This window comes from Panthera pardus, unplaced genomic scaffold, assembly GCF_024362965.1.
Source record: "Panthera pardus isolate Hobbes unplaced genomic scaffold, ASM2436296v1 HiC_scaffold_3, whole genome shotgun sequence".
In the NCBI taxonomy this organism is placed as follows: domain Eukaryota; kingdom Metazoa; phylum Chordata; class Mammalia; order Carnivora; family Felidae; genus Panthera; species Panthera pardus.
This window is the reverse complement of record NW_026526876.1, coordinates 3,382,253-3,408,224: the sequence shown is the minus strand read 5'-3', so window position 1 is coordinate 3,408,224 and position 25,972 is coordinate 3,382,253. Positions and strand designations below refer to the sequence as shown.

Genomic DNA, 25,972 nt, shown 5'->3' with positions numbered 1-25,972 from the left:
GCGCCGTCCCGTTAGGCCTGCAGGGTGGAGCGGGCAGGTGCAGGCCCTGAGGCGGGCGGGAGAGCGTGGGCTGTAACTTGCAGCCCCGGGGGCGGGGGGAGGGGTAAGGGGGGCAGCCAGGTGCCCCCGGCCGGGGCCCCGGCCGCGGGTGCAGCGCCCCCTGGGCGGGTCGGTTGGTTGGCGGACGGAGACGCGCGCGGGGCGGCACGGGGACGCGCGGGGCGGCGGGGACGCGCGGGCGGCGAGGCCTGCGCGCCTGGCTGCGGGAGCCATGCGGCGGGCGAGAAGCGGCGCGGCCGCCAAGCCACGCGTGCAGAAGCGGCCGGGAGCTTCCGGGGCCCCCGCGGCCGCCCCCTCGGCCCCCAGCGCCAGCCGCTCCCGGCGCTCCACGGGCCAGGCCGGGGGCGAGAGCAGGGCGGCGGCGAGGCAGCCGTCGGCGAAGCGGCGGCCGACGCAGTCGTCGCCGCGGGCCCAGGAGGCGGGCCCCGGGCAGCCGCCGCCGGAGCTGCCTCTGCTCCCGCCGCCGCCGCCGCCGCCGCCGCCCCCCCCCGCCTCGCCCGCTGCCTCGCTGCCCGACCTGGGCGACCAGCGGGAGCGCTGGGAGACGTTCCAGAAGCGACACAGACTCACCTTCGAGGGCGCCGCCAAGCTGCTGCTGGACACCTTGTGAGTGCGGCCGGGGCCGGGCGCGGGACCCGGCGCCACGCGGACGCCCTCAGCGCGAGAGCGGCTGCCGCGCGGGCCGGGGCAGGTTTTCGGCTCCGCGTCCTTTCCCGCACCGTGACCCACGCGTTCCCGGGTGCTAGCACCGGGCGCGTCTCTAAGTGGCACGGCCGCGAGGCTTGGCTCGGGGCCGGCGTGCGGCCCTTGACGGGGCACTGCGTCCCGGAGCGTGAGAAGAGCCGCGCCGCGTCCTGGGACACAAAGGGTCTTTCCCGGGGACAGCCATCGTGCTCGGGACGTTGTCCCTCGTCTGGGCGCGCCGAGGGTGCGGGGGCCTTTCCCAGCGAGGAGACGATAAAGCCCACGACTTTGTGCTCCTACCCGGGTCGCTTTTTATATTTGCGCACGTGTTTTTGGAGAGAGGGGGGCAGGGAGAGGCCGGCGGGTGGGCAGAAAAGCTGGAATAGTTTGGAACCAACCGGGAGGCGAGATCCCGTTATTGTTCCCGGCGCTCCCTGGGAGGGAGCGGAGTGCGGGGGAGGGGGTATTGATCCCGAGAGAAGCGCGCGCGAAGAGATGCTCGGCATCCGGGACGGCTTCGCGGGTACCTAAGCGGAGGGAGGGGGGCCTCGATGCCCCTGGGTGGCCCGCTCTCCTTCGCGCTCCCCCAGCGTTGCTCCAGCGGGAGAAGAACCCCCAGGACCTGAGACGGATGGGGCCAGGGGAGGATTTCAGAGTGTCCGCGGTGTTAGAAACCAGCTATGAACTCCGGCAGCGGCTGCCGGAGCATCTGGATCCCTGCCCCGTAGGACAGTTGTGCTGCGGAGAAATATTTTAGCACCCTGATAATCTAGCTCCGTGTCCGTGATTTTATGAATTACGAAGAGCAGTCAAAACCACAGGAAAAACCAGGCCGACCTAACAATTGCATAACAACCCGAGGGTTACGCCTTTTCCTGATCAAAAAATGTTCTTTTGTCCTTAATCCAGAAGAAAGTGGTTAGGGTGCGTCATCTCGGAGGTGAAATATTTGGTTACCTGTGTGCTTCACTTTCTGATTTATCGTCTTGGACTGCAGGCTGAACAGTTTTTTGTTTTTGTTTTTTTTACATTCGTCATTAAACATTTTTGAGCCCCTATGATGTGCTGCCCATTGCTAGGTGTAAGGGCTATAAAGACCCCATGAAATGTAAAACTCAAACTTGTAGTAAATTTTTACTTTAAAACAAACTTGATAAGTGGTCAAGAAAATGATTTTAAAATGCTAACAGACAAGGGAGCTCGTTTTGTTTTGTTTTTACCTGTCAGATTGGTTTGAGTGCGGACACTCATTTTAAAAAACCAAAACTCACTAAATTAACTTACATGCAAAAACAATGCATAACTCCGCACTGTTTTGTGAAAATATTATTGTATAGAAAGAAGTCTGCAGGAATCTATTGCATATAGTTAACTGTGGATCGCTCCGGGTGTTAAGATTATAGGAGGCTTTCTTTTTTAACATTATCAAATGTTGTAATGTTTTAATTTTTTTTTTTTTACAATGAGCGTTATTTGTATGTGCAGGAAAGATTTTAAATACAAGTTCACTGATTCAACCTGTAAAGAAATGTGGAATAACCAAAAAAAAAAAAAAATGCAAAATAAAACTGCATGTTGTTTTTTCCAGTAATTATTCCTCGAGCAGGGACAGTGAAAGGTTTTCTCATTGCTGAGAAGTGTTCAGCCCTTTTGGAGTGCAATTTGATGTTACTTATCAAGCTTAATAAAGTTCAGTTAAGGGCCTGGCTTATATATGTTTTAAAAGGATTAAAATAGCATGTCATATGGGGCGCCTGGGTAACTCAGTTGGTTAAGTGTCCGACTCTTGGTTTCAGCTCAGGTCATGATCTCATGGTTGGTGGGTTCAAGCCCCACATGGGGCTCTGCTCTCACAGTATGGAGCCTGCTCAGAATTCTCTCTCTCACTGTCTCTCTGCCCTTCCCTCGCTCGTGTGCTCTCTCTCTCTCAAAATAAATAAACTTAAAAAGGATGTAATGTGTACGTATAGCTCTGTAAAGAGTCCTGTATATGCAAGATACTGGTGGGGAGTGTAGCAAACATTCCAGAATTCTTCTCAGAAGAAGCCTTTTCCCAACTACCAGATTCAGGTCCCCTCGTTTTACTTTTTCCTAGCGGCTTGTACTACCACAGTCCCTTAAATACTACTTGGGTCATTTCTTTGATGGCTGCCTATGGTTGCCAGGGCCAGGAGCCTTGTCTGCTGTATCTCACTGTTCTCTCCCGGGTGTCTAGCTCATTTAAAAATTAAAATTAAAATTAAAAAATCCAGGTAAGTCTTCGACATGTAAATACACATGTTTGAGTGGGTGGGATCAGGATCCTTTACCCAAGTCCCATGGTGCATATTTTTGGAATGTTTTATTTTTGCGACCTAATAGAATATAAGAAATTTTTTAAACGAGAGGTCATCGAAAAGACCTTTATAAAAGGTCTTTCTTTTATAGCATTGCCAGTACCTCCTCAAGAGAAGACTTTTGTCCCATCCTGCTTCCTTGTTCCAACAAGGAGAGAGAGAGAGAGAGAGAGAAAGCGTGAGCTGTGCAACAAGGTCCTGCCTGACTGTCCAGAACTCCTTATCTTTCTGATTTTTTGTTTCCCGTAGCGAATACCAGGGCCTGGTGAAACACACCGGAGGCTGCCACTGTGGGGCGGTTCGTTTTGAAGTTTGGGCCTCGGCGGACTTGCACATCTTTGACTGCAAGTGAGTTTTCTCTTCCCGAGTTGCTGGCGGGGACTTGAGAGTTAAAACATCACCTGGGGAGTCAGGGTACCGGGGAGACAGCGTTGGCCACCAGCTCATCGCTGTTGGCCTCGGGTGATGGGTACGTAAGGGTTCCTTCTATTTTTTTTTCCCTTTTGTATATACTAGACGTTTTCGGTAATATATTTTTTTTAAACATGGGGGGAAGCTAAAAATAACCGAGCCTGCTCTGTGAGAAAGAGAGAGAGAGAGAGCGAGCACACAAGCGAGCTCACTCCTACAGTACATTCCCCGGGTGACACAGAGCAGGGCCCTCCAGGCTTATGCCTCCCAGCATCACCCCTCAGACTGTACTGGTGGAGGGTTGACACGGAGCAGTTAGCTGGAGGCAGGTCAGGCTGGGCACGGAATGACAAGCCTTGGTTGGGCACAGTCCTCACAGGAGTCTAGAGGTGGGGGTAAGCGGGGGGATACGAGTGGAGGCTGTGCACACCTGGAAGCTTCCATGCTCCAGGCCCTCGGGCTCTGTTCTGGATGAGGCAGATGGTCCCAGCAGGATTCACGGAGGGCCCGCTTCTAGCACCTTCCCAGGCCAGTTGTCATAAAACAAAGGCACGACAGGCTGTGGCTTCTGAACCCATAGTTAGCAGGCAACTAGTTGTTCAACGGGGTCCGGTCCTTTTTTGCCCCCTCGACGGTGCAGTCCCTGAATCACATAGGGATGATACATAAACACCACGGAATTACTCGCATGGAGAACCGACCAGGCTGCTAGCGGTGGAGTCCAGATTGGAGAAGCAGCACCGTGGGGACAGTCTGTTAGAGGATTCTATATGAAATCCGACCTTTTTCTCAAAGGCGGACGGAAAAGGGGGATTTAGATTTGATTCCGAAGATGGTCATTCCGAGGATTCATCCGACTCGGAGGCCAGGCTTTCTGTGATGTACAGATGAGGAAGCAGGAAACCCAAACCGCCTCGTCCACTTTAGGTGTGGGGATCCCGGAGGCATAAGATGGTACCCATGCCTGACATTTGTTTTCTAAGTTTTTCTAGAATCCAACAGTTCCCTTCACTGTAATAGGGTGTGTGTGTGGGGGGTGTGTCGGGGGGGTAGGCAGCAGGAATGTGGTCGTGACGGTCCGGTTTTCCGAGGGGTATGCAGCTTTGACCGCTGAGCCGAGACCCCCGGTGGCCCGTCCATCTGCGTGAGCTCTCCTTTCCCTGAACGGTGCTGACAGGGGCTTCACCTCTGGGGACATACTGGTGGGGGGTGGGGGGTGCTGGTTTCACAATCTGGGAACTGCTCTTTTTTTTTGTAGCTGCAGCATTTGCAAGAAGAAACAGAATAGACACTTCATTGTCCCAGCTTCTCGCTTCAAGCTCCTGAAGGTTAGTGCTAAGAGCAGGTGGGAGGAGCCCCTGACTCCCGGCGGGTCCCCTGTGGAGTGCCAGACTCCGGGAGCACAGCAGGACCTCTTCAGGGGGCCTTCATTTTCCTTGTCACCCCAGGTTTCACGTGTATTTCTACAAGGCTATATTATTTTCCCCCTTGAGATTTTGGATGAAGGTTTGATGTGACTGTAGAAACGTTAAAAATAGAATCAAAAAATAAATACGGTTACCCAAATCCCATCAACCAAAGGTAACTACTGTTACATTTGGGTATATATCCTCGTGTATTATTTTCTATGTGGGTAAATACAACTAAATAATAATAATATTGTATATGTTATCAGAGTAGGATTTTATCTTTTTTTTCTGTTGTATAACCAACATTTTATCATTTCCCCATGAAAAATATATGACTTAAAAACTTTGTTTAATGATGAATTAAAATTTCTGTTGAGGTATAGTTGATATATAACAGTTTCAGGGGTACATCATAATGATTCAGTATTTGTATATATTGCAAAATGGTCAGCACAGTTAGTCTAGTTAACATCTGTCACCGCCCATACAGAATATTTTTTTTCTTCTGGTGAGGACTTTTTTTTTTTTAAATTTTTTTAATGTTTTATTTATTTTTGAGAGAGCGAGACAGAGCGTGAGCAGGGGAGGGGCAGAGAGAGAGAGGGAGACACAGAATCCGAAGCAGGCTCCAGGCTCTGAGCCATCAGCACAGAGCCCGACGTGGGGCTCGAACTCACAAATGGTGAGATCATGACCTGAGCCACCCAGGTGCCCCATCTTGTGACGAGGACTTTTAAGATTTCTTCTCTTAGCAGCTTTCAAATACACAGCAGCAGCATTGTTAACTATAGTCACCATGCTGTGCGTTACATTTCCAGGCCTGTTTGTAACCAAAAGTTCGTAGCTTTTGACCTCCTTCGCCCATTTTGACTACCCACCCCCTTGCCTCTGCCAACCACCAATCTTAAGCTTAGTTTTTTGTTTTGTTTTTAAATTCTGCATGTAAATGGGATTATACAGTATTTGTTTTTCTCTGACTTATTTCAATTACCATAATTCCCTTAAGGTCCATCCATGCTGTTGCAAATGGCAAGATTTCATTCTTTTTAATGGCTGAATAGTATTCCATTGTGTTTGTGTGTGTGTGTGTGCGTGTGTGTCTGTACACCGTACCTCTTTATCCATTCACTCATCAGCGGATGCTTAGGTTGTTTCCATATTTTGGCTATTGTAAATAATGCAGCAATAAACATTAAAATGGTGAATTTTATGGTGTGTGAATTATATCCCAGTTTTCAAAATCAAGTGCATTTCCAATACAAATAATGGACATTAAGAAACAAATTGAGACCATCATACCATTTGAAGTAATGCAAAGAAAGTTAAATACTTAGGTGTTCAGTTAACAAAATGCTTCCCTGATCTGTGTCCTGAATATCATAGAAGGTTGATGAAGTTATTGAGAAGAACTGGGTAAGTGGACAGACACCATGTGTCTGTGGATGGCAACATAGTATTGATGTTCCTTCTCCCCACCCTGCCTGCCTATAGGTTTAATGCAATTTCTGTCAAAACCCCAGGAGGCCTTTTGCAGACATAGGCAAGATTAACTATAAAATTTATTGGGAAACACACACAGGCCCTAAAATACCTAAAACAATCTCCACAGAGAACAATGAAGTGGAACAAAGTAACTCCGCTTGACCCGAAGGCTTATTGTGTGAAGGCTTATTGTGTAGACGTAGTCATCAGGGTAGTGTTACATGGTCAGAGATGTGGATCAATAGAAAGGAATAGAGGCTCAGAAGTAGACTCAGTGCCATATGCTCGAATTATTTTTCAAAGGCACTGTTTCCTTGTTGATTTTCTGTCCAAGTGATCTATCCATTGACATAAGTGGGGCGTGAAGGCCTCCCCTATGATTGTATTACCGTCCATTTCTTTATGTCTGTGAATAGTTGCTCGATGAATTTAGGTGCTTTCATGTTGGGTCCATAGATATTTACAATTATTTACTCCGTTGGATCGTTCCTTTATCATTTTGTAGTGTCTTTGTCTCTTTGTTTTAAAATTTTTCTTTTCTTAAATGTTTGTTTATGAGAGAGAGAGAGAGCGTGCGCGAGCATGAGCGGGGGAGGGGCAGAGAGAGGGGGAGACACAGAATCTGAAGCAGGCTCCTGGCAGAGCCCCACGTGAGGCTCGAACTCACAAACCGCGAGATCATGACCTGAGCTGAAGTCGGACACTTAACCGACTGAGCCACCCAGGCGCGCCCCGTCTCTTTGTTTTAAAGTCTGTTTTTTCTGATGGAAGGCTTGCTACTCCAGCTTTCTTTTTGCTTCCATTTGCATGGTAAATGTTTTTTTGTCCCTTCACTTTCCTTCTACATGTGTCCTTAGGTCTGAAGTGAGTCTCTTGTAGGCAGCATGTTGATGGATCTTGCTGATTTAAACACGTTTTAACTTTACTATTTTGGGGAACTCTTTTGTGCTGGGTGGAGGTTTTGAAAGGTACAAAAGTAGATCTTCCCTCCATTGTCCTTCAGCCCCTGAACCTCTCCCCCCACCCAGTCATTTCCTAATGTATCTATACTGCCATTCCTGTATTTGCAGCATATTTTGTTACGTGAATGTACCATATTCCTGTATTTGAACTTCTAGGTTGAGTGCAGTTTTCCCCCCAGTTACAAACAACACTGTGATGAACCTCCCCGTGTATAAATTTTTGGTAATTTAGCAATTCCTTTAGGATCAATTCTCTTGGAAATAAAATCTCTGGTCAAAGAATATAACCTTTTTAAAAAAGGCTTTGGCACACCGGTGCTAATACGGGGTAGGATGGGGATTCAGTTGCACCCTCGGTCCCCGTTGCCCCTCCTGTGGTCTGACAGACTTCTCTGTGCTTTGGTGTAATACTGTGTTTCCATGTCTGTCTCCTTTATTAGGGTCTCCCAAGTGCCACCTTTTGTCAGCTTCCGGTCTTGTGGGCGTGGCATCGAACAGGCCCTCGGGGTCTGGGAGGAAAACCTGAGTGAATGAATGAATGAGTGATGGTCTTTCCTGGTTAGTGAGATTTTTAATCCCAGACGCTTGGGGCTTATTTGTCTCCTTTTCTTTGTTTGCCCCTTGATCCTTTGTGGGGGCGCCCGGGAGAGGAGGGGCACGCCCGGGCAGCACACTTCTCCATCTTTCCCGTAAACCCGTAGAATGCCACTGTGCTCTCCTCGGAAGCCTGCTGGAGGCTGTGGCCCCAGTTCAGCTTCGTCCCTGAGCACCTGTGACAGATGGTTCCCGAAGGCGTCAGCAGGTACAGCCATTGGCTCTTGGGTCTTGGAATTGATACTTTTTTCCTCCTTAGGCCTGCCACTACTGCATTTTCCTGGTGCCCTAGAGCAACATACTCAGCCCTAGCCTGTGGAAGGAGTGATTTTGTTTGTTTGATTTTTAATTAAGTGCAAAACCTCTTCATTCAACAAGTATTTCTGGGACACCCCGCATGGCCCAGCACCGACCCACTGAAACCCAGCAGCCAACTCGACAGACAAGGCCCTTGTTCTCTTAGTTTATGTGTTTTAGGTGGGCAGACAGATAAATAAGAAAAAGTCCAGTAAGGCCATGTGGAAAGTTAAAATAGAGCAATGTGATAGAAGGTTGCTGGGTGGCTAGTGTAGATCGGTTAGGGAAGGTCTGGCTGGGGTCTACATGGTGAAGACATGGGGGGGGCCGGGGCTGGAAGAGTGTCCCAGGCAAAGGGAATGCTTGTCGCAGAGGGGCACGTGCTTGGCACGTCTAAGGAGCTCAACAGCGGCCAGACGGGTGCTCTGTGGGGTGCAGGTGAAGGAGCGGACCCAGATGGCATCAGGGACAGAAACGGGACCAGACAAGGAGACCGTGTGAAGCCCGTGGAGGGTTTTGAGCAGGGTGGTGACAAGGCCCGCTTGGACGATTTCAAAGCTCACTTTGGCGGCTGTGTGGGGAATGGATTGTGAGGGGGTAAGCACGGAGACAGGGAGGCAGCCAGGAGGTTGCTGGGGGGCGGGCAAGGGAGAGGTGACGGGAGCCTGGATTGGGGTGGTAGTCATGGCGACAGAAGGAAAATAGATATTTGGGGTTTATTTCCGAGCGGTGGCTCTCAAGCTTCAGTGCGTGCAGGGTCAGCCAGAGGGCGTGTTAAAGGAGATCGCCGTAGGGCTGGGAGGGGAGGCCCAAGAATTGACCTTTCTTGCAAGTTCGCGGGTGACGGTGATGCTGCCCGTCCTGGGACCACACTCAGAGAGCCACCGCTTCAGGGGAAGGGTGAACGGGGTTAGACAAAGGGTGGACGTGGAGAAGGGGGAAAGAGGCGTCGGAGTCACATCCACGCTGTGGGGCCCGAGCAGCAGCTCGGCGATGGTGAGGTCAGCTCCCGGGGGAGGAGCAGGCGTGTGGGAGCGCTGGCCGCGGGGATTCTTTCTCGGAAAAGTCCAACTGAGGACGGGGTAGACATTCACCGAGACGGAGATGGAAACGGGCAGCTGGGGGCGCCGGTCTGGAGTTGACAGCGAGCGGAGTTGCCGCTGCTGAAGCATTGAACTGTGAGACTGAGTTGCCGACGCTCAGAGGCTTGGGCGGAGGGGCCTGAGAAGGATGGCCACCGGGGGACGGAGGAAAGTCGGTCGAGTGTGGTGTCCTCAGACAACCCGTTTCACAACGGAAGGACTGGTACCGAGAGGTCAGGTTAAGAGGAGTACGTTGTGGGGGGGGGGGGTGCGCCTGGGCGGCTCAGTGGGTTAAGCGGCTGACTCTTGGTTTCAGCTCGGGCCATGATCTCACGGTTCGTGGGTTCGAGCCCCGCGTCGGGCTCTGTGCTGCCGGCTCGGAGCCCGGAGCCTGCTTCGGATTCTGTATCTCCCTCTCTCTCTCTGCCCCTCCCGTGCTCGTGCTCTGTCTGGCTCTGTCTCTCTCTCCAAAATAAACATTAAAAGAAAACAACAGAAATGGTCAAATAAATACATACGTACACAGGGGCACCTGGGTGGCTCAGTCGGCTAAGCAGCTGACTTCGGCTCAGGTCACGATCTCGCGGTCCGTGAGTTCGAGCCCCGCGTCGGGCTCTGTGCTGACAGCTCAGAGCCTGGAGCCTGTTTCAGACTCTGTGTCTCCCTCTCTCTCTGCCCCTCCCCTGTTCATGCTCTGTCTCTCTCTGTCTCAAAAATAAATAAACGTTAAAAAAAAAAAAAATACGTACACAAACAAATAGGGTAATAAAATGGAAATGATAATCTACTACACAAGTTATTTCATATCTCGTTTCTCAATTAATGTTCAACCTTGGAGTTTGTTCCATGTTAGTATTTGGAAGTAGAACTGTCTCACTCTTTCTCAAAGTTGCAGTGTCCCCGTTTCATGGGTGTCCATCATTGCTGTGACCAGTGTTCTGTTGATGGCCGTTTTCCGTTTTTCCAATTATCTGTAGCCTTGTTTTCAACAGTGCTGTAGTATCTGCATACGTACCTTTGGATGGATGTGCAATTTTGATGGCAGGATAAAGTTCTAGAAGTGGAATTTCTGTGCTAAAGGATGTGTTTTTCAATTTTGGTAGATGTTGCCAAATGTTAGCAATTTACGTCCCCATGGCTGGTATTTGAGAGCGCGTGTACCAAGTTAACCAACTTTTATTTTGGCCCACCCGCCAGTGAAAAAAATAACCTTGCAGTTTATGAGCGCGAATATCATTTCATAGGTGGCAGAGTGATTTGCTTTCCCTTTTCTCTGTTTGCCCGGTTTCGTGTCCTTCTGCCCAGTTTCCCGTTTGTATTATTCATTAAGGAAATTAGCCCTTTGACCGGGATGTCTGGCAAATATTCTTTTCCTAGTTTGTCCTTAGTAGATGAACTCCAGTAAAATCAACACTTGTCTTAAGATCTCGAGCAGTGCTGTTTGGGGACAGGGAGAGCCAGTCCCTGGGGTGAGCCTTTTAGGCCCGGAAGGCGGGCATTTTCTCTTCCTGACATTGATGGGACGTGCTGTCTTGCCATGGATCCGGGACCGCTTGAGGCTGAGTTGTTTGGCAACGCACTTGACAGAGAAGCCGTGAGCTGCCACGCTCAGGGCCGACGTGTCTCTGGGCGGCGTAGGTGGGCCCTTGTCCCGGAGCCGCCTCCAGTCTCTGCGGGAGATTGGACATGTCCTCATAATCCTGAAAGCCCTACAAAAGGGCTTCCCCCCCCCGCCCCCCGTTGAGCCTTTTAAAAGATTTAATTTTTTTTGATGACCAAGAAAACCAAAAAAAAAACCACCTCTTTGTAAAAGGAGAACATCTATTTTGCCTGTTCTTGCTTAGGGAGCAGAGAGTATAACCACATACACGTTCAACACGCACAAGGCGCAGCACACGTTCTGTAAGAGATGCGGCGTTCAGAGCTTTTACACTCCCCGCTCGAACCCTGGAGGCTTCGGTAAGTGAAGGGAATGGGCCGCCAGCGCAGGGCGGGGGTGGGGGTGGGAGGACACGGAGACGCGCCGTGTGGCTGCTCCAGGTCAACGCGGGCCTATTTGGCTTGCCTCTTGCTTGGCCGGGCCCTTCCACACGCGTCTTATGGAAGAACAGGGCTCTTTCAGCCAAGGTTCTTTTTTTTTTTTCTCAAATGATGGCATAGAAGGTTGGCTCTGGTCATTCGCCCAGAAACCTTCCTGGGCCGGCTCTGCCAGAGCTGCGTGTCGCTGGGGCTGACATTAAAAGGTGGACAGAGAAGAGGAGATGGGCCGGGGTTGGGGCCGGGGGGGGGGGGGGGGGGGGAGGGGAGGGAATTTTAACACCCGTGATGGTTAAGGGAGTGAAGGAGGCAAGAATGTGGAGGATTGATAATGCCATTTAAAAAATTACTCCGTTTGGGGCGCCTGGGTGGCTCGGTTAAGCATCCGACTCCAGCTCTGTGAGTTCAAGCCCCACATCGGGCTCTGTGCTGACAGCTCGGAGCCTGGAGCCTGCTTCGGATTCTGCGTCTCCCTCCCTGCCCCTCCCCCACTCAACGTTTTGTCTTCTATCTCTCAAAAATAAAAATGTTAAAAAATTAAAATACTCCGTTTGTTTCAAACACACATAGCAGAATCCCCAAGCCCCTCTTCAGGTGCAGTTAGGGTCTGAGGAGAGGAAGCAAGCTTTGGACGCTTGTTCAGGATGACCGCAAATGCAGTGTGAGTTGAGTGGGAAGCAGCAGGTGTTCCCTGGGATCTGGCGCCCTCCAGAGCTGTGGTGGGGCCGCTGTGACCGTGGCGGTTTTGTGCCTTATGGTTGGGGGCGGGGCGTGACAGCACCCTTGTCCTCCCCGCCCCATTTGTTCAGCAGCTCCCGTTTGTTCTCATCTGTCCCGTGGAGAGGCCTTCCTGCCTGCCTTAATCCAGAAAGGCTTTCGGGAGGTATAAGATCCTATAAAGGTGGGCAGGTGTTTAATGCTTAGGAAGTTCTATCTAAACCCTGGAAGAGGCCTGTGGATTCTTCAGGCCGCCAGTCAGATCGTTCTAGGCTTGCATCTTTGTACTCTCGGCGTGGCACTGAATGGTATCCAACCTTGGCATCCCTGGTTTAGGAAGTCTGGTCCCCATCTGAGAGGTGAGGAAAGCAAAGCTTTACCAGCGTGTCGCTGTTGATACACGGATCGGCAGTACGGCGACGCTTGTGGGTGTGGGTCTGTCCAAGAGCCAGCATAGTACCTGCTGTCATTCACACCTGGGACCTTGCTTTTTCTGTGTCCCCTCCCCTAGGAATCGCCCCCCATTGCCTAGATGAGGGCACCGTGCGGAGCGTGGTCATTGAGGAATTCAATGGCACCGATTGGGAAAAGGCCATGAAGGAGCACAAGACCATCAAGAACATGTCTAAAGAGTGAGCTCCTGCTTCGCCCTTCCTGAAAAGGAGGAACGTTGGGGGCCAGCAGCTTTGCTGTCCCCGCTGCACCTCGGTGGTGCTCGTGAATGTGGCTGACTGGGGCCACTGGCTCTGTTGGCCAGCGGCCATCTGGATGTTCGCAGTTCGCTCTAGCTACCAGTTTCTTTAGGCAGCTCTTTGTCCTTCCTCAGCCCGGGTTTTGATGTAGGCTAGTTGGTATCCTTTCTCTTCTCAACTTTTGTGTGATCTTTTAGAAAAATAAATATTTTTAACATGAAAGCAGTTGCCGCGGTTTATCATTGTCTTTGCGCTTTGATTTTGCTTCTGAGGCCAGTCATTTAATAGCAGATTGATTGATTGATTGATTATTTTAGAAGGGGGGAGGGGCAGAAGGAGAGAGAGAATCTTTTTTTTTTTTCCTTAAGTTTATTTATTTGAGAGAGAGACAGCACAAATGGGGAAGGGGCAGAGAGAGGGGGAGAGAGAGAGAATCCCAAGCAGGCTCCACCCTGCCAGTGCAGAGTGTGATGGGCTCAAACTCATGAAACCACAAGATCACGACCTGAGCTGAAACCCAAGAGTTGAATGCTCAACGAACTGAGCCACTGAGGCACCCCTGATTTCTTTTTTTTTTTTTAATTGGGGTAAAATACCCATAACATGAAATTGACCATCTTAATCATTTTCAAGTGTCCAGTTTAGCAGTGTTAAGTCCATTCACATTGTTGTGCAACCCATTTCCAGAACTTTTCATCTGGCAAAAATGAATCTCTGTACACATTAAAGAACAACTTTGAGTCTCTCTCTCTCTATATATGTATGTGTTTGTGTATACACATATATATACATATATATACACACACACATATATATACACACACACACACACATATATATATTACTGTTTATTTACAACTTTTTAAAATGTTTATTTATTTGTGAGAGAGAGAGACCATGCGAGCGGGGTAGGGGCAGAGAGAGAGGGAGACAGAATCCAAAGCAGGCTCCAGGCTCTGAGTTGTCAGCACAGAGCCTGACGTGGGGCTTGAACTCACGAGCTGTGAGATCATGACCTAAGCTGAAACTGGATGCCCAACCAAGTGAGCCACCCAGGTGCCCCTATTTACAATTTCTTAAATGCTTATGTTTGAAAGAGAGAGCATGAGTGGGGTGGGGGGCAGAGATAGAGGGGGACAAAGGATCTGAAGCAGTCTCTGTCCTGACAGCACAGAGCTCAGTGTGGGGCTCGAACTCACAAACTGTGAGATATGACCTGAGCCAAAGTCGGACGCTTAACCGACTAAGCCACCCAGGCACCCTGAGTCTGTATTTTTTTTTTTTAAACATCTAATTATTATTGAGACACAGACACAGAGCGTGAGCAGGGGAGGGGTAGAGACGGGGAGACACAGAATCCGAAGTAGGCTCCAGGCTCCGAGCTGTCAGCACAGAGCCCGACGCGGGGCTCGAACTCACAAACTGCAAGATCATGACCTGAGCCGAAGTCGGTCACTTAACCAACTAAGCCACCCAGGCGGCCCAACTGAGTCTGTATTTTTAAATGAAGCAACATTTAGGAAGGTAGAATGGAAAAGTAACTGTGTGAACAGAGGTAGGGACCCAGAGTAAAGCCAGACTGGACTGGAGGCTTCCGATGGGAGGAAGTAATAGAAGGAATCAGAAAAACATGTTGGAAGCCAGCCTGTGGACAGTGTTGGATATTAAGCTCAGGAATTTCGCCTTTATTTTATTGTCACTGGGAACCCCCAAACAGCTTTGAACAGGATGAGTAATGCCTGGCCCGTTACGGAGTCTCTTGACTGGTTCCCCTGTCCCCCGACCCGCCTCGCTTCGCATTGCTGCTTGTTGTAATCAGGTCAACTTTCCTAGAGCATTCCTTTCGTTACCAAATCCTGAGTATATTCATAACGGCACATGCTTAATAAACATTTGCTCTTTGTCTAGGGAGGTTAATCATGAAGTGACTCGTGAGGGAGACTAGACCGGGAGAAGGAACAGGGAGAGGAAATGCAGAGGGACTGGTGTTCCGTAGGCTCACCACCTCTTCCAGGCTGGCGGACAGCATGTTCACTGTAAGGCTGGAAGGCGCTGGTAAGAAATTACACAGGTAAAACATGAGTGCCTGATCTACCCTTCCTATTGCAATGTTCTATAGAAACATAATTTTGTGTATCCTCCAAAACATCAGTGGTGCCACACTGTAACTTTTCTGCAGCTTGCATTTTTAAGGAGATCTTGACCTCTTCATATCAATATACATATCCTCATTATTGACTGTGACCTAGAATTGCACAGAAGGGGGGCGCCTGGGTGGCTCAGTGGGTTAAGCATCTGACTTCGGCTCAGGTCATGATCTCGCGGTCCGTGAGTTCGAGCCCCGCGTCGGGGTCTGTGCTGACAGCTCAGAGCCTGGAACCTGCTTCGGATTCTGTGTCTCTCTCTCCCACTCACGCTCTGTCTCTCTCTCTCGCTCAAAAATAAAAAAAAAAACATCAAAAATATTAATAATAAAAAGAATTGCACAGATTGGATATTGTTTATTTAACTTTTTTTTTTTTTTCATGGAAAGTTGGGTTTTCCGCTTTTCCTTCACGGTGAGTATTGGCAATAAACATCCTTTTCCGTGCATCTTTCTATATTGTGTATTTGAGGATCTTTGTTGTCTATGTTCTGCGTTCAATAGAGGAAGGAGATGGTTCTAGAGACTGCAAGAACTTGCCAAAGTCAGACTCAACTGGCTGTAGTTAGTGGATATCCAAGTGATGAGATTCTCAGATTCTTTTTTTTTTTTTTTTTCTTTCCTGAAATCAACCTTCACTTTCACGCTGGAGGCACAAGGGCCGGTGCTTGCTTTTGTGACTGATGGGAAGCTCGAGGCTGGTTCCCCCATCACCCCTCCTGGGGCGGGAAGAGGGCCCATGCCACAGGACGCTGCCGTTGCCCCAGTCCTAGGCTAACATATGGGTTCTGAGAGAGCACGCTTTTGATGTTTCCTGGCATTTCCTTCTGGGCGATGGTGCCACCATAGGACCGCCTACACGGCCTTGACCCGAGTCGATGGGGAATGTCACACTTGAGCCTTTTGAGTTCCTAGGCTCCGATTCGCTCTTTGCAGATCGCTAGAATTCTTTCCTTTATGACCTTGCCTCTTCCAAACGCCTCAGACCTTTTCCCACGTGCACTTAATTAGATCACATGTTATTCAGCTTTTAATTACTGTCGACTCCACTTCCGTGTGGATTTTTCTTATAATATCAGCATGGGACGGGAGCCCCACTGGCAGGGGTGAGAACGGCACGGGGGGGGGGGGGGTACACGCAGGATTCGGCCTTGACCATGAGCAAGACCAGGACCTCTGATCAAACTAGAGCTCTATTTTCGTTCCCCAACCTCTTGTGGTCCCAAGAACATAAACATTCTCTAGTTCTGGTGACTGTTCCATCCCGTTCTGTCTTGTCTCTCCATGAGGTTTGACACAAGGGTCACTTTTCACAGAATTCACTGACCTTAAGCCCTGATGCTTTTTACCACCAACAGACGAGATAGGTGGTCTCCAGGGTAAGGTAAGTACCCTCCAGAAAATGCTCTGTTGGTATGTGGGAAGAAAATGTTGGGATTTTAACGTATCCTTTTAAAATTTATTTTCTGTGGATGTTTTAGAATATATATATTAGCACTCAAACATACATTATGTTATTATTAAGGGGTGCCTCGGTGGCTCAGTCAGTTGAGCATCTGATTCTTTGGCTCGGGTCATGATCTCAGGGTCATGGGCCGGAGCCCCCATCAAGCTCTGTCCTGGGCATGGGGCCAAGAATCCATGTTTTGGATTCTTTCTCTTCCTCTGCCCGTCTCCCTCATTCACACATACTCTCTCTCATATATATATATTTTTTTTTTTTTTCACCTGAATATATATGTATATATATGGTTGAAAAATCATAGTTAGGAGATCACTGCTGTATTTCCCCCTGATCAGCGTTATCCATCAAACATCTATCTATCCATGGTTGTAGCAGTTTCTATTTCTTTTATTTTTTTTTAAGTTTGTTTATTTACTTTGAGAGAGACAGAGACAGCATGGTGGGGGGGGGGGAGGAGCAGAGAGGAAGGGGGAGAGAGAATCCCAAGCAGGCTCCACACTGCCAGTGCAGAGCCTGACCTGTGAGAGCCCCTGCCATGCAAGATCATGACCTGAGCAGAAACCAAGAGTCAAATTCTTAACCGACTGAGCCCCACAGGTGCCTCTCTGTTCTTGAGAATAAATGCATACACATGGAATTGCAGAGTCCAGGGATACGTACATATGCAAGTTTTTTGATATATTGATTTCCAGAAGGTTCTACTATCTTGTGTTTCCTCCAGCAGCATATATGTGCTCATACCCTCACCTACAGAACACTAGGCGTTATTATTTATAGAAATCTTTGCAAACTAGATACATGAAAAGTGACATTTTCTTTTAATTTTTATTTCTTGGGGCACCTTCAGCTCAGGTCATGGTCTCACAGCTTGTGGATTTGAGCCCCGCGTGGGGCTCTGTGCTGACAGCTCAGAGCCTGGAGCCTGCTTCGGATTCTGTGTCTCCCTCTCCCTCTGCCCCTCCCCTGCTCACGCTCTGTCTCTCTCTTTCTCAAAAATAAATAAACATTAAAAAAATTAATTTGTATTTATTACTGTGATTTATTTTTTTCCCATTTATTGTGTGTGTGAAAGAGAGAGAGAAAGAAATACCTATTCATGTCATCTGCAGTCTTCATCTTCCTCACTGGAAACCCCTCCCACCCTATTCCAATCAGCACCTTCAGTGAAAAATGGATTTTCATTCTTGCTTTAATTTGCATGCTCTGGCTACTGCTTAGCCTAAAGAGTTGTTTATTGGCCATTTGGATTTGCCTGCTAATAACATTTAAAACTTTTTTGTTGTGGGGGCGCCTGGGTGCTCAGTTGGTTAAGCGTCAAGCTCTTGATTTCAACGCAGGTCATGATCTCATGATTTGTGAGATCGAGCCATGTGTTGGGCTCTGTGCTGACAGCTGTAGAGCCCGATTAAGATTCTCTCTCTCTGCCCCTCCCCCATGCTCTCTCGCTCTCTCTCAAAAATAAATAAATAAATATTAAAAATAAATACATAAAATTCTTGTTGTGAAATATCTGTCTTTTCCTTTACATAGTTTCCAGCCTGGCTTGGTAAGGACTGCCCTGCTCCAAGGTATATATGCATTTAGTCTCCCAAATTTCCCAAATGATATGTATATATATGATACGATGCATATGATATATATATAGATAGATATAGATAATTTTTTTTTGAGAGAGAGAGAGGGAGAGAGAGCAGAGGCACAGAGAAAGAAAGAGAATTCCAAGCAAGCCCCAGGCCCGGTGCCCAGCACGGAGCATGATGTGGGGCTCAACCATGACCCTATGATCATGACCTGAGCCGAAATCGGGTTGGATGCTGAACCGACTGAGCCATGCAGATGCTCTCTATAAACAACATTGTTTCGATTTTTGCATGTAAATCTATAATTCATCTAGAATATATTTTTGTATTTGGTATAAGGTAGGGAGCTTTTATTTTCTTCCAAATGCCTGACCAACCATACACATTTATAAAATCCTTTCTCGCTGAATTAAAATGTCAACATCATAGAGTGATTCTCATATAATTTGGATGTATGTCCAGATTTTTTCTTCTGTTCAACATTGGTTTACTCCTTCACCTCTGTTTTGATTGCAGTGGGTTTATATGTTTTAATATATAGAAATGCAGGTCTCATATTTCTGTCCCTTTTAATATTTATATTTTGGCTATCCTTGGACATTTTTGCGTCTAATATACTTTTCAAATAATTTTGTTGAGGCCCAAAGAGAACCCAGTAAGATTCTGACTGCAACTATATTAACTTTTTATATTAACTTTGTAAGAAGGGAATTTATACATATGTATATAACATGTAAACATATAGATTTCTAAATTAAAACTTACATGTACTACATATATTTGGTGTCCAATTTATTTATTCACTTTGTACAGAGTTTTGTATCCGTTTATTGGGGAATGTGGTACAGCTCCCTGTTTATTCAGGTCCTGCAGTAAACTTGTTTTAACTTTTTAAAACTGTGTATTCGATAGAAAAGCAGGAAGCACTAACATCTGGTTAAAATATGAATGATTTCTTTTAATTTTGTTTTTTTTTAGTTTATTTATTTTGAAAGAGAGAGCGGGGGAGGGGCAGAGAGAGTCCAAGCAGGCTCCCGAGCCTGACGTGGAGCTTGATCCCGTGAACCGTGAGATCATGACCTGAGCCGAAACCAAGAGTCTGACGCTCAGCCAACTGAGCCACCCAGGCGCCACTATGAATAAGATTTCTACTCTAGCGTTTTGTATTTACTAGGCTGGCAGGTCAGACAGAGTATCACCGGGTTCACAGAGTGATGTATCCTTAGAGTGAACTAGAACATTTTACTGTAATCTCTTTTTCACACTATTTCTTGAGTTGCGACATAATTCACATACCGTAACATTCACTCTTTTAACTCCTAGGTTTGAGTATATTCACAAGGTTGTCCAACTTTCACCACTATCATTTCCAGACATTTCCTCACCTCGCGTGCATTAGCAATCACTCCTTTCCTCTACCCCCAAGCCTTGGAAACCACTAATCTACTTTCTGTCACTATGAATTTGCCGATTCTGGACATTTCATACAAATGGGACATAGGTAATAATGACGATGATGATGAGTGGTTCATTCCTACCTTGTCCACTTAGTTTTAGACTGCTGGGTTTTGGTACATAGTCTTTATTTAAGTTGTATTCTTTTCTTTTTCTTAAAAATTGTTATAGGAATAGTGACTGAATTTTGTTGTCTTACAGCACCTGTCAATTAAAAAACATGTTTTTTTTTTTTTTTTTTTTTTGGAGCACCTGGGTGCCTTAGTCGGTTGGATGTCCAGCTTTGGTTCAGGTCATGGTCTGGTGGTTCATGGGTTTGAGCCCTGCGTTGGGTTCTGGGCTGACAGCTCAGAGCCTGGAGCCTGCTTCAGATTCTGTGTCTCCCTCTCTCTGTGCCCCTCCCCTGCTAATGCTCTATCTCTCTCTGTCTCTCAAAAATAAATAAACGTTAAAAAAAAAAAAGAAAGTTATTTAATTATACTTAAAAAAATGTGGCCTGCAAAATCTGCTTTGGGAAATGTATTAGGAATTTCTCAGGGGCTAATAAATAATTGGATTTTATAAATGTTTTATTACATAAGGAGTGAACGTTGACTTTATCTAAGTTCTTTACATTATCCAAATGCTGTGTCTTTACTATTTGCCAACCTCATTTGTCCAAATTCTGAAAGAATGTTAAAGCCTTACATTATTATTATTGTGTTTTTTAAAATTTTTAAATGTTTTTATTTAGTTTTGAGAGAAAGAGACACAGAGCGAGCGGGGAGGGGCAGAGAGAGGGAGACACAGAATCCGAAGCAGACTCCAGGCTCTGACCTGTCAGCACAGAGCCCAATGTGAGGCTTGAACCCATGAACTGTGAGATCATGACCTGAGCCAAAGTCGGACGCTCAACCTACTGAGCCACCCAGGCAGCCCAGTTTTTTTTTTTTTTTTTTTTTTTAATATAAAGAACTTGGATTTCTGGGAGTTTATTTCATGTATCTGGCTGCTGTGATATTTGGTCCATATCTTCTCATGGAGTGAATCTAGTACTGTTCGAAAATGTCCCCCGTTGTTCTGGGTTTAACAATTTTTGATGTTTGGATTTATGTTGTCTCCCTTTCTTTTTGTATGCCTTTGCTTGGTATCTGGTAGGTGGCTCATCCTTTTACGTTTAGCCTCTCCTTGTTACTTTTAGATGCTAGATTTTGTTTTCTCAGTCTTGTTAGGGAAATTAACCATTCTTTTTTGTTTTTTTTGGAAGTAACTGATACCTGATTTCATTCTTAGTATCATTTCCATTACATTTGTTACATTTTATGCTTCCTTTCCTCCCTTCCTTTTCTTAGTGCTGCAGGCTTTGAGGTTTCTCTTTGTTTCCTATTCTCCCCTTAGTTAATTGGGATTCTACACTTTTCAGGTGGTCACCTTGCCCAGGCTGAAAACGCAGAGGGAGCCCGTATTGGTCTCCACCTTCTTGCCCCGCACCAAGCCGCTTTTCCCCACCAGCTTCCCCTTGAGCCCCGGGGGAGAGGGGGAGGGGCTTCACAATGCTTTTATCTCCCTCCCCAATTTGAAATTTACGATTTTGCAGCACACGTGTGTATCTTTGTGAAAAACAGAAGCTGGGTACAACATGGGGAGCCCTGCAGATGCACCCACTCAAGTCTCTTTCTGATGATGTCAATTCTCCTTTATTATCCCCCATCTGTAACTATTTCTCATTCTGGAAACTCCCCTTTTTCACGTTAGGTCTCCTAGGTTTTTGTTTGTGTGTTTGTTTCCTTAGATGTATTTTTAAAGTCCCTTTTCCATCATGATTTCCTCTCCCCCCTCCCCCTGGGTTCTGAGGATGTATCCTGTACCTGATGTTCCAGACCACTAATTTGGCCACTCCTGAGAAACACCTGTGTTTTGTCTGGGCCAGGGCCCCAGTTTTCAGTTTTTTGTTTAAAGTTTTTTAAATGTTTATTTTTGAAGGAGAGAGAGAGAGAGGGAGAGGGAGAGGTGGAGTGTGAGCAGGGGCGGGGCAGAGAGAGAGAGACACACACACAGAATCTGAAGCAGGCTCCAGGTTCTGAGCTGTCAGCACAGAGCCCGAAGCGGGGCTTGAACTCACGGACCGCGAGATCATGACGCCCAACCGACCGAGCCACCCAGGGCCCCCCCCCTCCATCCTTATTATTTTTAATAGTTTCACAGCATTCTGTTTTACTGGTATACCCACATTTCTTTAAGCAATCCTGAATCGATAGACATTTGGACTGGCTCAGTATTTGACTATTATAAAGTGTTACAGTGTCCATTCCTTACATCCCTCCTTTGCCACATGTAAATCTACAGCGTAAACCACTGGAAGCAGAAATGCTGGGTCAGAGGGTATGTGACTTTACCTTCCACAGAGGCTGTACCATTATGTGTCTGTCAGCAGTGTATTAGCCAGTTTTTCTTTAATGAATCATTTCCATACAAAATCCAGACTATCCTGGATACACACATTTTTTAAAAACTTCACATTATATCAAAAGTGTACTATAACATCATAACCATTCATAAACAACAAAATCCTTTAAAATGATAAATGTTCATTTTAATTTTTTTTCTACATTTATTTATTTTTGAAATACAGAGAGAGACAGAGTGTGAGCAGGGGAGGGGAAGAGAGAGAGGAAGATACAGAATCAGAAGCAGGCTCCAGGTTCTGAGCTGTCAGCACAGAGCCCGATGTGGGGCTCAAATTGACGAACCGTGAGATCGTGACCTGAGCAGAAGTCGGAGGCTTAACCAACTGAGCCACCCAGGATCCCCGATAAATGTTCATTTTAGAAAGAGAAGCTTATTAATTAGAGATTACCTTTTTTTTTTTTTAAGCAAGCTCTATACCCAACATGGGGTTTGAACTCATGATACCCTGAGATCAGGAGTCACACGGTCTACCAACTGAGCCAGCCAGACACCCCAGTAATTACATTTTGGATATATATCTCTATATATCTCTGTCTCTCTCTCTTCAGCTTGAGCCAAAGTCCGATGCTTAACTGAGTTGCCCAGGCGCCCCAAGTAGGGGTATTTTATAAGCTCTTAACACATAATGAGACTTGCAGTCCAGGGAAGCTGGTTGAGTGCCCATCTTGCCAGCAGTAGGACAGGAGGCAGCCTGGCCCCCCACGCTCTAACCAGCATCAGTGGCTTATTTCTTGTCACGGTTTCATCGGGAGGCTATTAGGAGTTTTTGGCAGATTTTAAGTAGACAGAAAACATAACCACACTTGCATTTTGATTCCAGCTTCAGGGCCTGATAGCCCTTTCGGTCCCTTTTGGCCCCTAGGAGGCATTCAAGAGAGCTCCAGTGAGCAGGTCTCTAACCTGTTGCTATGGAGACAGCAATTGCGGGCCTTCAGGCAGGCAGAGAGGCCACCCACTGGACAACGCACACCGAGAGCCTTTCTGTGTCGGGACTTGAACGTACATTCTAGCCCCTCTGCTTTACGCCTGCTTACTCTGTAGAGCTCAGAATGCCAGCTGCTCGTCTTTCCTGAGCCCCTACTGCATGCCGGACCCTCCCATGCGTCTACCAGACGTCATGTTCTCCGAGGTGGGTACCATTACGGTCCCCCATTTTGCAGAGGAGACAACGGAGGCAGAGAAAGGTCCAAACACCTTATCCGTGGCTATGCTGCTGGTAAATCTGGCCTCACACCCAGGCTCACCAGCACGCGGAGCCCCAGCTCTTCACGGCTGCGCTTCCCTGCCTCGGGCCACCTCCCCGGACCAGTAGCTGGACTGTGGGAGTAGCTTCCAAGCCAGACGCCTCAGAGTCTTTTTGTTTGTAGCACAATTTTAAGACGTCCGCCTTTTGGGGCACCTGGGTGGCTCAGTCGGTTAAGCGTCCGACTTGGGCTCAGGTCATGATCTCACGGTTTGTGAGTTCAAGCCCCACGTCAGACTCTGTGCTGGCAGCTCGGAGCCTGGAGCCCGCTTCGGATTCTGTGTCTCCCTTTCTCTCTGCTCCTCCCCCAGTCATGCTCTGTTTCTCTCTCTCCTTCAAAAATAAATAAAAATATTAAAAAAAAAAAAAAAGACATCCGCTTTTTGAGTGTTACAAAAAACAAAACACAAAACACAAGGGAAAAACAGTTCCAGATTTGTCTTCCTTTTTCCGGCTTTCCCCAGAAGCCTGGGAGCTGAGGTATTTGATCGTAAGCTCCTTCAGGGCAGGGCCCACATCATACCAGTCTCAGTATGAAATGCTGGGCACAGGGTTGGGGCCTTGGGAGCCCCAATTTAAGGACTGTGATGTTAAATGGAGAACTTCCTCTAGATTCAAATCTGACACATAGGCCACAACGTTAATCAAAGGAATTATGGTTGAACTAGTTCAATAAAGACTGTGTGTGTGTGTGTGTGTGTGTGTGTGTGTGTGTTTGGCAAGCCTGCTTTGGAAACGATGTAAAAATACTGCATTATGGCCTCTGTGAAGTGATGATGTCAGCACACTTTTGCCTTCATTTGTAATCCTAGCAGGCTCTGTGCTATGTGTTTGACATACATTGTGCCCTTACATAACCTGTTTTTCACGAGAACTTCAGGATCTAGCAGGGTGGCTATTATTACCCTTGGGTTTGTTTGGTTTGGGCTGCTGTAGGTTTTTTTTTTCCCCCCCAGACGAAGAAGCTCAAGCTTGGACAACCCGTTGGCCAGCACGCACCCCCCCGCCATATGTTAGAGGCTCACGGCATGGATGAGCAGAGCTCTGTCTGCCTCGGCCCCGGGGAGGCGAGCCAGCTCACGGCCAGGCGCCAGGCTTCCTGGGCTCGTTCTTCTCCCTTTCTTCTGCGGACCGGAAAGCTCTTCAAGGCTTCAGAGGAAGTGCAGAGAGTTGATTCTCATGTACCTGGAGAAGAGCACGTAGAGGCGGCGGAACCAGAGCAGCTGGCTGCGGTGGCAGGACATGGCTTTCTAGAAGAATCCAAGAGGACCAGTTGTGAAACCCTTGCACTGGAGCAGCTTCTGTCATGCTCACTTCTGCCTTGCACGCCCACGAACACATTTCACACACTGTGGCCTAATCTGGCTTCTTCCTGTAACTTGCTAAACCTCTCTGGGTTGGCCCCCACTCGCTGCCTCCCCGTCCCATCTCTCACTTACAACCATGTGATAAAAATCCTGTGATGCAAATGGCAGTTATAGCACTTGAGTCTTCATGCATTATCTTAATTTAACAACCCTGTGAGTTAAGTACTGTTATTGCTTAAAATTTTTTTTTAGTGGACGAGGAAACTTGTCAGTCTCAAACAGCTAGTACACGGCAGAGCTGATATTTGAACTCAGAGCCATCTGAATGGCTCTCAAGCCTACATTCTTAATTACTTTGCTGCACTAAGTCACATATATAACACATACAGGGATGTTTTGTGGGAAGCAAGCTAGGATATTATGCTCAAACTCTCCTGAATTAGGTAAGCTGGGAGGAAGAGGAAGAGGGGGAGAAGAAAAACGAATACGCATAGATATGGGGCACCTGGGTGGCTCAGTCAGTTAAGCATCTGACTTTGGCTCAGGTGGTGATCTCACAGTTTGTGATTCTGAGCCCCACAGGTAGAAATCACAAAATATAAAACTTTCTCTTGCCATCATAACCATTTACGGTTCAGTAGTTTTAACCATATTCACATTGCTGCATAAAAAATCTGGGGGCGCCTGGGTGGCTCAGTTGGTTAAGCGGCCGACTTCGGCTCAGATCATGATCTCACAGTCCGTGAGTTCGAGCCCCGCGTCGAGCTCTGTGCTAACAGCTCAGAGCCTGGAGCCTGTTTCAGATTCTGTGTCTCCCTCTCTCTGACCCTCCCCCGTTCATGCTCTGTCTCTCTCTGTCTCAAAAATAAATAAACGTTAAAAAAAAGTTAAAAAAAAAAATCTGTAGAACTTTGTCATCTTGCAAAAATAAAACTCTAAACCCACTAAAACCCAACTCCCCATTTCCCCCTCCCCCAGTCCCTGGCAACCACCATTCTACCTTCTGTTTGTGTGATTTTCACTGCTCTAATATCTCATATAAGTAGAATCACACAGTGTTTGTCCTTTTGTGACCGGCTTATTTCACTCAGCAAAATGTCCTCGATGTTCATCCATGTCGTAGCAGGTATTCCTTTTTTTTTTTTTAAGCCTGAATAATATCCCATCATAAGTGTGTAGATTTCTTAATCCATTCAAATGCCATGGACATTTGGGCCTGCTTCTACCTGTTGGCTATTGCGTATAATGCTACAATGAACATGTGGAAATATCTCTTCGAGACCCTGCTTTTGATTCTTTTGGATATAAACCCAGAAGTGGGATTGCTGGATCATATGGTAATTCTATTTCCTTTTTCCTTTTTCCATTCCTTTCCTTCCTAGTAAACTCTACCCCCGACATGGGGTTTGATCTCACGGACCCGAGATCAAGAGTCGCATGCTCGACTGACCAGCCAGGTGCCCTGTATTTACTTTTAATTTTCTCATCCTCAACATAATTCAGGTGTTCTGACCTGGTCAAGAGGAAGAAGTAAATTCATGCTTCCTGTTCCAAACACATAGCGATGA

At 47.4% G+C, this 25,972-nt stretch overlaps 2 protein-coding genes across 7 annotated transcripts in view; one reads left to right on the top strand and one right to left on the bottom strand.

Moving 5' to 3' along the window:
* The first annotated feature begins 198 nt into the window (after positions 1–198).
* On the top strand, positions 199–15,196 carry CENPV (centromere protein V). Of its 5 annotated transcripts, none has more exons than XM_053892597.1 (6): positions 199–666; positions 3,330–3,428; positions 4,750–4,819; positions 11,162–11,276; positions 12,167–12,237; positions 12,583–12,985. In XM_053892597.1, the coding sequence occupies exons 1-6, from the start codon at positions 272–274 to the stop codon at positions 12,601–12,603; spliced, it is 771 nt and encodes a 256-aa protein (XP_053748572.1). In that variant the 5' UTR covers positions 199–271; the 3' UTR covers positions 12,604–12,985. The 5 variants fall into 5 exon arrangements, 4 of the variants coding, with proteins under 4 accessions (XP_053748572.1, XP_053748573.1, XP_053748574.1 ...); XM_053892598.1 differs by having other exon boundaries at positions 12,167–12,255; positions 12,583–12,693; XR_008418666.1 differs by lacking the exons at positions 12,167–12,237; positions 12,583–12,985 and adding exons at positions 14,672–14,818; positions 15,074–15,196 and having other exon boundaries at positions 200–666.
* A 6,623-nt stretch (positions 15,197–21,819) lies between these two features.
* The window catches only part of PIGL (phosphatidylinositol glycan anchor biosynthesis class L), a 74,788-nt gene continuing 70,635 nt past the window's right edge, over positions 21,820–25,972 (bottom strand). For both annotated transcript variants that reach the window (XM_019413361.2, XM_053893268.1), the window contains one exon: positions 21,820–24,347. In XM_019413361.2, coding sequence (XP_019268906.2) covers positions 24,249–24,347 — 99 coding nt within the window. In that variant the 3' untranslated portion in view covers positions 21,820–24,248. The remainder of the gene's footprint in view (positions 24,348–25,972) is intronic.

Coding starts and splice junctions, on each gene's coding strand:
- CENPV (XM_019413830.2), top strand. CDS start 272: ATGCGGCGGGCGAGAAGCGGCGCGGCCGCCAAGCCACGCGTGCAGAAG. Junction 667..3,329: donor AAGCTGCTGCTGGACACCTT/GTGAGTGCGGCC, acceptor TGTTTCCCGTAG/CGAATACCAGGGCCTGGTGA. Junction 11,277..12,582: donor CTCGAACCCTGGAGGCTTCG/GTAAGTGAAGGG, acceptor CCCCTCCCCTAG/GAATCGCCCCCCATTGCCTA.